The 14,579-nt window shown below is 41.0% G+C and overlaps 1 protein-coding gene across 8 annotated transcripts in view; it reads left to right on the forward strand.

The window, feature by feature from the left end:
- NUMB (NUMB endocytic adaptor protein) overlaps positions 1-14,579 on the forward strand; it is an 88,180-nt gene that overhangs the window by 50,111 nt on the left and 23,490 nt on the right. For all 8 annotated transcript variants that reach the window (XM_083350543.1, XM_083350542.1, XM_083350547.1 and 5 more), the window contains exon 3: positions 13,090-13,164. In XM_083350543.1, the coding sequence (XP_083206669.1) occupies positions 13,090-13,164 (75 nt within the window). The remainder of the gene's footprint in view (positions 1-13,089; positions 13,165-14,579) is intronic.

The following is a 14,579-nucleotide window of genomic DNA, read 5'->3' on the forward strand; positions in this document are numbered from 1 at the left end:
GGGCAGGGAAAAGGCCACGAGTTAAACTTAAGATTATGCAGGATACTCGTGAAAGAGGTGGTCTTAAAATGCCCAATCTTAAATTATACTATGAAGCTGCTGCGTTAGCAGGAATAAGTGATTGGATTAATTTGACACAAGAGAGATTATTAAATCTTGAGGGCCACGACTTGTTGTTTGGCTGGCATGCATATTTGTTGTATGATAAGAAGGTAGATAATGTGTTTAAAGTGCATATTTTAAGACAGGCATTGTTGAGAGTTTGGAAGAAGTATAGACATAAGTTAGATTGTAAGATACCATTGTGGGCAATCCCAAAACACACAATAGAAAATATAAATGTTGGTTTTAAACATGATGTGACTACGTATAAGGAGATTTTAAGTTTGGAAAGAAATATCTGGTGTCTGAAACCGTACAGCTTCTTGCGAGATGAGAAGATTGTTCAAACTTGGTTTCAATATATTTAGCTACGGGCCAGGTGGAAAGAAGATCAGAAAACTGGTTTTACAATGACTGATGAAAATCTGATAAAGCAAATTAGAAATCAGGGTCCAGCACATATTAAACGGATATATCTTGCATTGATAGAAATTGACTCAGATACAGAACTTGTTAAAGATTGTATGATAAAATGGGCCCAAAACATCCAAGAAGTTATTACAATGGACACGTGGGAAAAGATTTGGGTGAGGAACGTAAAATTTACACAAGCTCAAAACTTAAGAGAGAACTTTTACAAAATGTTTTATAGATGGCATCTAGATCCTAAAAAGCTTGCAAGTATGTATCCGAATTATCAGCCCAAATGCTGGAGGTGTGGCGATGAAGATGCAACATATTTTCACATATGGTGGACTTGTAAAAAGGTTAAGGCCTTTTGGATAAAAATTTGGTGGAACATGCAGAAGATTTTCAAGCAAAGGATAAAGTTTTGCCCACAACTTTTTTTGTTGGGTATAATTACAGATGCTACGGTTGTGGATACTAAGCTGATGTTGAATTTAATTACGGCAGCAAGACTCTTAATAGGTCAATATTGGAAGAAGGAGGAACTGCCGACTATAGAAGAATGGACTTTAAAGGTTTCTGACCTGGCAGAGATGGCAAAGATCTCGGCTTATTTGAAAGATCACTCGCAAGAACGTTATATTATGGAGTGGAGAAAATGGATTGAGTATATCCAGAACAAATATGGGACTAAAAAGTTTCATGTAGCATTTGAATAAGTCTTCCTTTCTTTTTTCTTTTTTTTATATTTAATATTAATAGTGTTTGTAGTTATCCTATATGAGCTAGAGAGTGACAGATTTTAGAGTTTATGGTTGTTAGCATACAGATGTTCATGATTGTTTTTTGGTTTTTATACCTTGTACTTAGCTCTGGGAAGTCGGGGGGGAGGGGGGGAGGGGCAGGGAGGGAGGGGTAGGGGAGGGGTAGGGGGGATTGTTAAAGATAAAATATATGTTAAAACTTTTCAATAAAAAAAAATAAAGAATGGGAGGATTAGGGACTTAGCAGGCACTAGGGAGTGTTCTGGCTCTGAGTACTGCATTGTTATCTTGGAGGTGAATATATAGAGATGTGGTTTATACATTGTAGTAAGCCCCAGTTTAATTAACCATAGCTTATTGGATGTAAAAGCACAGCTGGCTAGGTTTGAATAATTCCATGATATAAACTACGGTTTAGAAATCACAATGGTTGCTGCTTCCCACAATGTGGGAAGAAAAATATAACAAATCAAATTATAGCTTAAAGCAGGAATTTTTAGATTGTAAGTCATGACCCTCTTCCAGCAAATATAAGGTGGATCATGGATTCTTCGGTATCTGGAAAGGTTGAAAGTTGGATGGAGAAGGAAGTGCTGCACCTTCAGAATTGTGATTCCTGATCATGGCATGAAGAAGGGAGTCGTGTCTCATGTGATACATACCTGAGGAAGGAGGGACTGGAATCTTCTGGCAATAAATCATCTGGAATGAGAGTTGGCATATTTTGTGAATGTAACCAAGGTGCAAAATTGGTAATTCTAGCCTTTGATAGAAGGATGAAAAAACAGGAGCACAGCATCTGCAGAGCTACTATAATGAAGAAACATGCTTCCAAGACCCCACCAGATTGACCTTGTTTCACTGAAGGGGCCTGGAGTATGCCCACTCTGCCATATTTAGTAGGAGAGGCGGAAAGCATCAGGAATAGGCAAGTAACCTGGCCACATGTCATGTAGGGCTTTAAAGATGACATCTGACATTTTGAATTGCATCCATAAGCCTGCTTGCAAACTGGTGCAGATCGCTCAGCAGTGGTATTATATGGGCATACCAAAAGGTTTTCATTGCTACCTGTGCTACTTCATTCTGGACCAGTTGCACATTCCAAATGCTCTTCAAGGACAGCCCCCATATCGAATGAATTACAGCAGTCCAATTGGAAGGTTACTTAGGCACGAGTGACTATGAACAGCACACCCCAATCTAAGAAAGGGCTCAGTTTGTGCACTAGATGTATTTGTGTAAAAGCTTTCCTGGTCATGGATGCTACCTGCTTTTTGAGTTGATCCATGAGTACAAGAGAACCTCCAGATTGCACACCAGCTCTGACTGACAAATATCACTCCAGCCAGAGTTAAAGATGGCAAATGACTAGATATGGGAAACCCTAAAACCCACAGCCTCTTAGATTTGTCATGGTTGAGCTGAAGCCAATTTATTTAATCTAGACCAATTAAGGCATCAGGCACTAGGAAAGTACCTCAATGACATCACTTGGGCACCCTGGGGCAGGGTCCATATATATATATGGACATGGTGGCTCAGTGGGTTAGGACACTGAACTTGTCGATCAGAAGGTTGGCAGTTTGGCGGGTCGAATCCCGAGTGCCGTGTAACAGAGTGAGCGCCTGTTACTCGTCCCAGCTTCTGCCAACCTAGCAGTTCGAAAGCACGTAAAAATGCAAGTAGAAAAATAGGACCACTACGGTGGGAAGGAAACGGGGCCTAGAGAGCTGTTGGAGGTCTAGCCGATCCGAACCCGACCGGTTGCGGTTAAGAACCCATATTAGGTCTTATCTCGCAGCGATGAGGGTGGCGAGGTGTAATTACTTCTCCACCCTCATCACGTCCGCAGATAATCGCCCGGCCGCCCTGTTTAGGGTGACTCGCTCACTTCTTAATCAGGAGGTGAGGGAGGATCCCTTGCAGGGTCGTGCCGAGGAATTTAGTCAACATCTGTCGGATAAAATCGCTCGGATTCGGACCGGTTTGGACTCCAGCTGGGCAGAGTCTGGCGATCAGGACACGGGCGGTCTTGTCAATGTTATCTGGGAAGAGTTTGATGCTGTGACCCCTGATGAAGTGGACAGGATTATGGGGAGGCTGAGCTCTACCACATGTTTATTGGACCCGTGCCCTTCCTGGCTGGTTTATGCAGCTAGGGAGAGGACACGAGGCTGGCTCCAGGTGGTTATATCTGCTTCTTTGAGTGAGGGTTATTTCCCCACTGTCTTGAAGGAGGCGGTGGTGAGACCTCTCCTCAAGAAGCCTGCCTTGGACCCAGCTGTATTGAACAACTTTCATCCAGTCTCCAACCTTCGCTTTCTTGCGAAGGTTGTTGAGAGTGTGGTGGCGCATCAGCTCCCTCTAGTCCTGGATGAAGCGGATTATTTGGACCCCTACCAATCGGGTTTCAGGCCCGGGTACAGCACGGAGACGGCATTGGTCGCTCTGGTGAATGATCTCTGGAGGGCTCGGGATAGGGGATATTCCTCTGTCCTAGTCCTATTAGACCTCTCGGCGGCTTTCGATACCATCGACCATGGTATCTTGCTGCGGCGTCTCAGGGGATTGGGAGTGGGAGGCACAGTTCTTCAGTGGTTCTCCTCCTATCTCCTGGGACGCTCGCAGTCGGTGTTGGCAGGGGGGCAGAGATCGGCCCCTAGGTCTCTCGTTTGTGGAGTTCCTCAGGGGTCGGTTCTCTCGCCTCTCCTGTTCAACATCTACATGAAACCGCTGGGTGAGATCATTCGTGGTTTTGGAGTTGGGTATCATCAATACGCCGATGATACCCAACTTTTCTTTTCTACCCCAAACCACCCCAGTGATGCCCTCGCTGTGATGTCTCGTTGCCTGGAGGCGGTTCGGGTCTGGATGGGGAGGAACAGACTTCAACTCAACCCTGACAAGACTGAGTGGCTGTACATTCCGGCATCCCGGGACATTCAAAATGTTCCATCTCTTTGGGGGGTGAGTTTTTACCCCCCGTGGATAGGGCTCGCAACTTGGGAGTCCTCCTAGATTCACGGCTTACTCTGGAAGACCATATAGTGGCCGTGACTAGGGGGGCTTTCGCCCAGGTTCGCCTGGTGCGCCAGTTGCGGCCCTATCTGGACCGGGATGCTCTGTGTACGGTCACTCATGCGCTCGTGACCTCTCGCCTTGACTACTGTAACGCTCTCTACATGGGGCTTCCCTTGAAGACCACTCGGAGGCTCCAACTGGTACAGAATGCGGCCGCGAGAGTTGTCCTGGGAGTTTCCCGGTACTCCCATGTTACACCTTTGCTCCGCGAGCTGCATTGGCTACCAGTTGTCTTCCGGGTGAGGTTCAAGGTCCTAGTCATGATCTTTAAGTCCTTACATGGCATGGGTCCGGGTTACCTCGGGGACCACCTGCTGCCGGCGTCAACTTCCCTCTGCCCAGTACGTGCCCACAGAGAGGGCCTCCTCAGGGTGCCTCCGGTCAGGGAATGTCGACTGGTGGCCCCCAGGGGGAGGGCCTTCTCTGTGGGCGCTCCGGCATTATGGAACCAACTGCCGGTTGAGCTCCAGATGGCATCAGACCTCCGATCCTTCTGCCGCGGGTTGAAGACCCACTTATTTGAATTAGCTGGTCTGGCCTGATGGGGGAATATGGGTTTTTAAATTGATTTTTAGTATTTATTATTGTTGTTTTTAATCGGGCACTGGTTTAATTTCCTTTTAACTTTTGTATTGTTATTTATATATGCCCTGTGAACCGCCCTGAGTCCCTAGGGAGAAGGGCGGTATAGAAATCAAATAAAACTTAACTAAAACTAAACTAAACTAACAGCGCTCCGTGCACCTTTGGCGTCTAGTCATGCTGTCCACATGACCACAGAGACATCCTCGGACAAGCGCTGGCTCTTCGGCTTTGAAACGAAGATGAGCCCCTAGAGTTAGAAACGACTAGCACGCATGTGCGGGGGAACCTTTACCTTTACCTTACCCTGTGCCAATGAATGATCACATCGGGCAACTTCATGTAGATGTGGAAAGAGAGTTGAGCCCTGATAAAGCAGGGGCCTAGGACTAGATCTCTCCCTTCCCTACCAACACTGACTAGAATGGCCTTCGATGATGGAGGAAGACCATTGAAGAACTGCTTTCCATTCCAGATTCCCTCAGCTGGCTCCAAAGATACCATGATTAATGGTATTAAAAGCTGATGATGGATCAAGTAGGGCCAAGATGGAGGTGTACCACTTTCATCCTGGGCCTGTAAGAGGTCATCCATAACCACAATCAATGCCACCTTGATATTGTGCCCCATTCTGAAGCCTGACCCATGGATCAAGATTATTCACTTGAAGCTGTAGCCTACTATCTTCTCTACAACCTTCTGCAAGAAGAAGAAATTGGACACCGGATGAAAATTGTCCAGTACTGCTGTGTCCACTGATAACTTGTGGCACAAGAAACAGACCAATGCCTCCTTCAAAGCAGGTGGAACTGTTCCCTCCTCCAAGGAAGCATTCTGGATCCAGAATGAATTACCATAATGGCAAGCTTATTTTGTAAGCCTGTTAATTGAAATACTGTTAACCTTCTGCCCTTTTCAGAGGGTATTTTAATAAAAATGTCCCTATCTATTAAATAAATGTTCTCCAGATTGCTAGGATTATAAAAGCTTCTGCATGTCTTTCATATTAGTCAGAAATATATAGTTTTACATAAAAAGTTAATTATAGAAAATTGCTAGCAAAGGCAGAAAGTGTGATTCACACTAAAGAAATATATATATATATATATATATATATATATATGTATCCCACAGGGAGTCTATTCTTCATGTGCCTTCATGTCTTGAAATAATTTCTGATAAATAGATGTAACCTTTACATTATGCTCCTAACCGTGTTTTGTTTTTGGTTTCTTTGGCATTATGATTACTTCAGATGAGAGGAAGTAACAAATGGTTGTGTTAAAGGAAGCAATTTTAAATGAATGTGAAGGGAGAGTACATTTCATAACGACCTAAGACAAGCTGGGCTGATAGAAACCAGCAGATTTCTTTAATACTAAGGTTTTCTAGTGGTGCTACTGTAGGGGTTCCCAACCCTGTGGCCCACTACTGGGCTGTGAGCTATTCAGAACTGGGCTGCAGAAGCGGCATGCGTATGCGCATCCCGACGTGTACAAGCAGCGGGTGAACACATGCTCATGCAAACGGAGCTGTGCTCACATGTGTGCGCTTGCCAGTCACTCGCGTGGAACTATTCCCTCCCCTCCAGTCTGCAAAGCTAGAAAGATTGGGAAACTGTATGCTACAGGGCATCTTAGTAATTGATCCTAAATTAAGCAAAAGCTCTGGAATTAAAAAAAACCCCTTCATATCCTTTTTTGGATTTAGGAAATATGGATGGATGGATAGACAGACAGACAGACAGACACAGACAAAACGCCAAAGCAGATTTTGTTGTAACTATGGTTTCTGGAACAAGCAAGAGTCAGTCTTACAGGCAGACAAAATAGTCATTGATTGTTTTCTAATTCCTGGTAATTTTCCACTTTGTTGCTTTTATTGCAATCTAAGTAATACCTCTGTTGTGTGAGCTGGTTATTACCTTTAAAGCCTTGTATGGCACAGGACCAGCTCTTCCTAAGAATATCTGCCCATCCTATGAGATTGGATAGGGTGGGCACTTTCCTAGACCCTTCCCTTGAATGTTGTCATCTAATGGAACCTAGGAAGCTTGCCTTTTCCATGGTAGCCCCATCTACCTGAAATTTGGCAGGCCCCACCCCCTCTCTTTTAACGTTCCAAAAAGCGCTCAAGGCCTGACTTTTTCCTCAAGCACTGGGAGAGGGTGAGCTTTGTGAAAATGACCTGTTGTGGGCTTCATGGGAAAGTTTAGCTACGGTGCCAGGACTTAGGTTTTAATATTTTTAATATTTTTATTGTATATGGGTGTGGTTTTATCACTTGATTGTGAACCACCCAAAGTTTGGTACAAGATGGTGGTCCTGTTTGATTAGAAATTATTTTGTAATATTTGTGTTTTGGGGTTTCTTTTAATGATAGATTCATTCACCTATGTGCATCTCCTTTTGTAAGGGTATTACGTATCTTGAATCTATCTATACTTTGCTAAGCACTTTCTTTTCATTTCTGTGAAATAGTAAGGCAAATATAGATTTTGATATTTGGGGATAAAAAAGTGCAGCTTAAAAAGAGTTCTCTTTTGGCTCCTATTGGATTACATGGCTATAGACAGGCAAGGGCAGAGGCAATTGTAATTCAGGATCCTACACTGAATTACAGTAATGCATGGTTAAAACTAGGATGTATAAGCCATGGTTTAAAATTGGGGCTTGTTTCTCAGAGAAACCATGGTGCTTCATTTGAGACAGATCACCTTAAACACAATAAATTATTGGCTCAGCATTGATACAAATCTGATTAAGGTATAAACTATGTTGTAAATAAATATATACTTTCAATTTTTGGAATGGTTTCTTTTGTGAAATGACAAAGCATATTTTCTGAAGGCTAATTTGGATTATTTGTAGGATTTGAAGGGGCATGAGAAAAGAAGAACTGTTAGAAAAGACAGACATTGTTGAATTAAGTACTTGTGTTTTATGTTCCTTTGCAAGTAAAAATGCTTTCAAGTTTGAATTTATAGATTTTGCCCTGTGGCATTTCTTTGTACAACAGTGTTATAAAATAGCTTTGAGTAAGGCTGAAAATTCTAAAATGTCTAATTGTAATTTTAATCCACATAGACAACTGTATCTAGAGATTAACTTTGTAGGTTCAACTGGGATGCTGCAGTTAAAAATCACCTGCTCACTCTTTGCCTGGTTTCACATTAGGGACATAAAGTGCTTTGAATATGAAGCCAAAAAGGTGCTTTAGGGTCAGCATAGGTGCACATGCCCCACCAATCAGTGTTTCTATAAAGAAGTTGTGTCTTTTCCCAGCCTTTCCCATAACAGCATGATGCAGTGAAAAATCATGTTTGAGTTAAGGAGAGGCTGACAGCATGCCCTTGCCCATTTCTTCTTGGTTTCTTCAAAAGCATATTTTCCTGAGATTGTGTTGCTACTATGGGAACCAGAAAAAGATGCAGTTTCTTTAAGGGGGAACCAATAGATGAAGCATGCATAATCAAACCTCCACAAAAGCACCTCTTTGGTTTTGACTGTAAAGTGTAGCAGATCCTTACTTCATACATTGCCTTAAAACCATATTATAAGTCATTGGTTTTGTATCATCGCTATGGTTTGTAAATCGTGATTTATGGCATAGCATTAGATACGAACTTGCAGATTTCATTGATTCAGCAAAAATAGTTACAACAAATCTTATATTAACGTAGATTACTCTGAACCCAAACTGTTATGGTTTGAATGCTTGAAACATGAATGTTCAGTTTAAAAAGCTAGTTTTGTCAGCTTTCTGAACAATTACTAGAATTTCTTGTTTTCCCCAAGTGATATTTATCTTCACTTTCTTGTGAAACCCTTGTTATTTCATTAAAGAGGCACTAAGCCTATTGAATTGAAGTTCCTTTGTTTCACTCTGTTTAAACCACAGGTCTGCAACCCGCGGCTCCGGAGCCGCATGCGGCTCTTTCAGCCAACTCCTGCGGCTCCCAGTCCTCTGCCATGTGCAGTCCAAAAAAAAAAAAAAGTGGGACTAAAAAAGTTCAACCAATCAATTCAAATATGCAGGGTAGTTGCATATCTCGCCTTGGCTCCACTCTTCAAACCCTGTTCTGCGCATGCGTACATGTACGCGCATGCGCACACACTTTTTGCGGCTCCCAGTTTTTACTTTTATGAGGGAACCGGTTCCGAGTGGCTCTTTCACTGTTTCAGGTTGCTGACCCCTGGTTTAAACTATAGGAAGTCCTTGACTTACAACCATTTGTATAGTGACCGTTTGAAGTTACAACGACACAGAAAAAAGTGACTTATGACTGTTTTCATACTTCTGACCATTGCAGTATCCCTATAGTCACGTGATCAAAATTCGGATTCTTCGCAACATATTCATGATGGTTGCTGTTTCCCAGGGTCACGTGGTCACCTTTTGTGACCTTAAGACAGACATGTCAAACTCATGATGTCACGTGATGTCACGCAACGTATCAGAGCTTTTTCTTCATTGCCGGCAATGGGGTGGGCGCAGTTTTGGGATGACACGTCCGGCCTGTAGGCCGGCAGTTTGACATCCCTGCCTTAAGACAAGCAAAAGTCAATGGGGAAGCCAGATTCATTTTACAACTGTGTTACTAAATAAACTTCTGTGGGGATTTACTTAAGGAACTGTGGCAAGAAAAGTTGCAAAATGGGGCAAAACTCACTTAACAACTTTCTTGCTTAGCAACAGAAATTTTGGGCTCAATTTGTGATTATAGTATTCACTTTATGTTTTATACCTGACTTCACGTAACTTAAGAGTTGACTTAAGTTGACTCAATAGCACTGTAGGGAGAATGTGATAAAAAACATTAAGAACTGACACTGAGGTTTTCATTTGTGTCAGAAATGACTTGTCATTTCCCCCCCTCTTCTTATATACTACTACCATTGTGTTTGATTTAGCATGTTTGAGAAGCTTCATTGGTTCACAAAAAAGATTTGTGTAAATACGCTTTTAAGGAGTGTTGCAATGAATTCTGTACTAGAGACTTTAAAATATAACAGTAATTAGAATCACAAACCGACATGCCATCAGATAAAGTATAAAAGTTAGTTTGCAGTGTTTATATAGCAGGAAGAAGTCTTATAATAAACAAACATAAGAGTCTAGTTGAACTGAAGAAAATGGAAACTAGCATAAATCACGAGGCTGGCCAAGAAGGATTTTAAGAAAGACACGGAAAGAATGATTATAATGGTGTTTTTAAAAGATACTAAAACAGAAAATTAGTTTAAGGCAGCAGTTCTATTCGTTAGTAAGATACAAATGGAATCCTTGAACTTCTGGAAAGAAAAGATTTTAACTTCCTTTTTATGAATTTGTGGAATAGAATAGAGCAGTGGTGGCGAACCTATGGCACACGTGCCAGAGGCAGCACTCAGAGCCCTCTCTGTTGGCACGCGCACCACTGCTGGCAGCAGCGAGTCCATCAGGCTGCCACCGCCACCCAGAGCAGGAGCCCCGCCCAGCACAAAGGAGGCGAAGCGGCCAACTAGCAAGCTCAAGTATAGGTGGTAGAGCAGAGGTCACCAACCATTGTCGATTGGTGGACTGGAAGAAAAGGGAGGGGGAAGCATTTTGCATGCGTGTGTGCACGGGGCTGCTAGCATGCGCATGCTACAACTGGGGCAGGGCTAGTTCCTGCATGATACTAGCCCTGCCCCGTTCTTGCGTGGTGCAGCACATTGTATCAGCGCCTTGCAGCCTGGTGCCCCATTTTTGTGTCCCTGGTTTTTGCGTGCCAGAGGCGGCACTTAAAAGTGCCTCCCTGTCCCCCCCCCCGAGGGCACCATAATGCTGATGCGCCCCTGGCACTTTGCAATAAATAAGTGGGTTTTGGGTTGTGGTTTGGGCACTCGGTCTCTAAAAGGTTCGCCATCACTGGAATAGAGTCTGCTGCAGCATTCAGTATGTAGCTCATACTGATTTTGCTGGGCCTCTTTTTCAAGTGGGTGATGGACAGATCCAACCACTAAAACCTTGTCCTTCTCTTGTCTTCTACACTGATTTGCTGATCTTTGGTTTTGAAGTGTTATGCCCGCCAGTTACTATTTAGGCAAACCTGTGGAATTTAAACACTACTGTTTATGATTGACTTGATTGGAAAATGCTTAATTCTCTGAACTGATTGGGTTATAAGTTTAAATTATTTACAAAATCGGTACATCCAACTTTCTTTTCCATTTTTCTTGGGTCAGGAATATGCAGGAGGAGTTCTATTTGCTCAAGTTGAAAAAGCACATGCCTCTGCAAACTCCTATAATTTTCTGACATTACTGTCAATGTCTTGCAGTACTGTAATCCCTCATAATAACTCTTTTTCTGACATCTCTATTTAGTTCTTGTTTAACTACTGAATATCGAAAATTAAACCAAGTCAAGACAACCCTGATTTACGTGTTTCCCTATTTCCTGATAGAAATACCTAGTATTTGTCTATTGTACTGCCTTTGTTTTTCACAGTTGAGAGTTGCCTGCCCAAGAGTTCATTAAAGCAAAAAACAGGCAAGGAGTATTTGCAGTTGAATATTTTCAGTGAGTTTGAGAAACAACCTGTCAGAAGGCAGTAGCCAAAAAAGATCAAAAGTCAGAGAAGATTTTGAAAATTTCTTAAACCCTGTATTCTATTTGACTTTCCTTTTGTCACAAACACATTGCTAGTCAGGAAGCTGTTTATTAAAATGCCAACTGTACATGGGACCTCGTAATTTTACAACTTTTTCTGGATGAGTGGCATTTTTCTTCAGAGAAAGTGCATTCTTTCCCTTGGCAAGTGATTCTAGCTGTTCTTAAAGGGCTACAATAATATTTTAGCTGCCTTTGATCTAAAGAACATAGCTAGAGTTTTATCTCTCTTCAAAAGAATGGTTTTGAATAAGCATACAGCGTTGCAGGTGTTCAGTTCTGGATTTTTTTTTGTTTTAAAATAGGAATTTTTCAACCAGCATGATAGCCAGTGTGGTATTAGTAAGTTATTAGGGTATGGGACTAGCCTCAAGGGTACCTAGGCTGTAGTTACCCAGCAGCCATGAAGCCTCCTTGGTGACCCTAAGCAGTCAGAGGCTCTCAACTCAATCTACTTTACAGGGTTCTTATTATAGTGAAAAAGGAAACACTATGTATGCTGCTCTGTGGCATTGTCTGTGGAGATTCTCAGTCATCCAAGTCATGGTTTCCCCAAAAGTGCTTTTTCAAAAGGCAACTGGACAACAATCAAAATTACTCAGGTACAACCAAAGAATGGTTAAAGTCAAAGAAAGTCAATGTTTTGGAACGGCCAAGTCTTGACCGTAATCCTATAAAAATATCATAGAAAGATCGGAAGCAGGCACTTCATGTGAGGAAGGTCACCAACATCCCTGAGTTAAAGCTATTCTGTGAGGAGGAAGGGATAAAATTCCTCCAAGCCAAAGTGTCAGGGTTGACCAACATTTATCAGAAACTTTTAGTTGCAGTTATTGCTGCTCAAGGGAGCCATACTAGTTACCAAAGCAAAGATTCAGATTCCTTTGCTGTACACAAATGTGTAGCTTTGGTAATTTTCCTTAATAAATAAATAAAACACACAGACATTCATTTACTTTATATCTAGTTTTAGGATATGTGGAAAACATCATGTTTTAAGGTCATATTTTAGGTCATGTTTCAGGTCATATTTATGCAAAAATACTGAAAATTCAAAAGGTTCACAAATTTTAAGCATATTTCTAGTGATTCAAGAACTATTCATCTGTTGAGGATTAAAAAAATAATGTTTATAAATAAATTCGTTTACCTTTTTTTGTGGATCATACTGTTAAGTCATGTTCAGTTTGCAATCAACTGTCATTGCAAGATCTTTTTTCATAAGTGCTAATAGAGAAGGATGTTGATGTTAGATTACTTGGGCCAATTGAGGACTGCCCCGACTTTAATGGATTACTTTCTTTGATCATCTTTTTGATGTGTTTTGTTGGATCACATCAAGACATTTCTGAACTGTCTTTTGGTTACAGGTCTCATTGTTGCGTGATGTTTTGCAGCATTATGTAAGCTTACTCAAAAATTTTGAATTATTGAATCTGGGTAACTAGATACAGGTCAGTTGATATAAACAAGTTCTTTCAATGTGAATCTTTTTCTTCCCTTTCATTGTTAGTATCTGGGACATGTAGAAGTGGACGAATCCAGAGGAATGCATATATGTGAAGATGCTGTGAAAAGACTAAAATCTGTATGTATATTAATTTATATTACATATTTCCAGCTTCAGATTGTACATGTCTTTTTTTTCCAAAAGCAGCACATTATTTATTAAAGGAACAAAAGTATTGCATATTATTATTGAGAAAGTATAGCTTAAGAAGATTGTTGAAACAATCTTTTTGCAGTAGCTATCTCACACCTTAAATAATACTGAGAAACTTCGATTATCAATATCAATGTTGTGTTTGAAGTCTTTGAAGTATGGTGTATCTATTGTCCTTGAGCTCATTATCTTTATATTAAACATCTTAACTATTTGGACTAATTCTCTATTCTAAGCAACCTAGACCAATTTACTATTTTTATACACACACACACACACACACACACACACACACACACACACACACACATATCTGTTCAGAGGTTTTCAGTTAAACAGCTGACATTTGGTTCATAGAGTTTTCATTCTCAACATCTGTTTTCACTTGTATATGAAGAAATTGAGAGGGAAAGAATGGGATGAAGATTGAAGTCCAGATTCCTCGCTAATAAAAACAACACATGCCATAATGGTCTTCCAACTGGTATTGTTAGCTTATGCTGTTTACTATTACATTCTTCTGGAACAGCAGGCTAGACTCTAAAACTAAACAGCACAGAAAATTTGTTTATAGAAATTACATGCAGGACAATTTAAAATAAAATAAATTTAGAAAGACACATTTGTTGTGTGACTTCTACTTCAGACTTTCTGAACGAAACCCAGTAGTAGAAGTTAATGTAATCTCAATTTTCCACTGGTGTTTCTCTTGACTCAGTTAAAAGGTGTCATTACTACTCTTAACTAGTTTTTAACCTAATATTTGCAATATCTCAAGAGTAGAAAGAAATATGAAAAGAGCTGCTAAATATTTTCTAAGCACTTGTACAAAAGTGAGCCCGTAATTAAAAATATTGATCCGCAATGCTAATTTAATTGATTTTTTTTTCCCTTGCTGAAGTTCTTTTTCTTTCTTCTTCAAACCATATTTTGCTAATTATTGAAAGAGACTTCTAATGTCACACGGGCATATGCTTTTGTCATATAAACTAGTTTGTTACAAGCATATCTGAAATGCAATTTTATAGAGTGAACTCCCATTTTAACCTGATGTATTTCCTCAGGCATTCTAAAGTTCTGAAATGTTCCATGTTGGGGAAGGCAGCAGTAGAACGTGATTTTTCTCAAAACAATCCTTAAGCCGTTTAGAGGTGGTTTGAGTCTAGATTTTCTCCTCAAATGTAGCCTTATTATGTTGACACAACAGGCTGGCTTGTGAATAGCTGCACCCTTTGTTCTGTACTGTTTTAGACATTTTAATGTCTGTTTCTTGCTTCACTTAGTGTATTCACTGGGTTTGGATAATTGCTATATAACAAAAAATTACATGAAACGTTCCC

This window comes from Vipera ursinii (assembly GCF_947247035.1).
Source record: "Vipera ursinii genome assembly, chromosome: 1".
Classification (NCBI taxonomy): Eukaryota; Metazoa; Chordata; class Lepidosauria; order Squamata; family Viperidae; genus Vipera; species Vipera ursinii.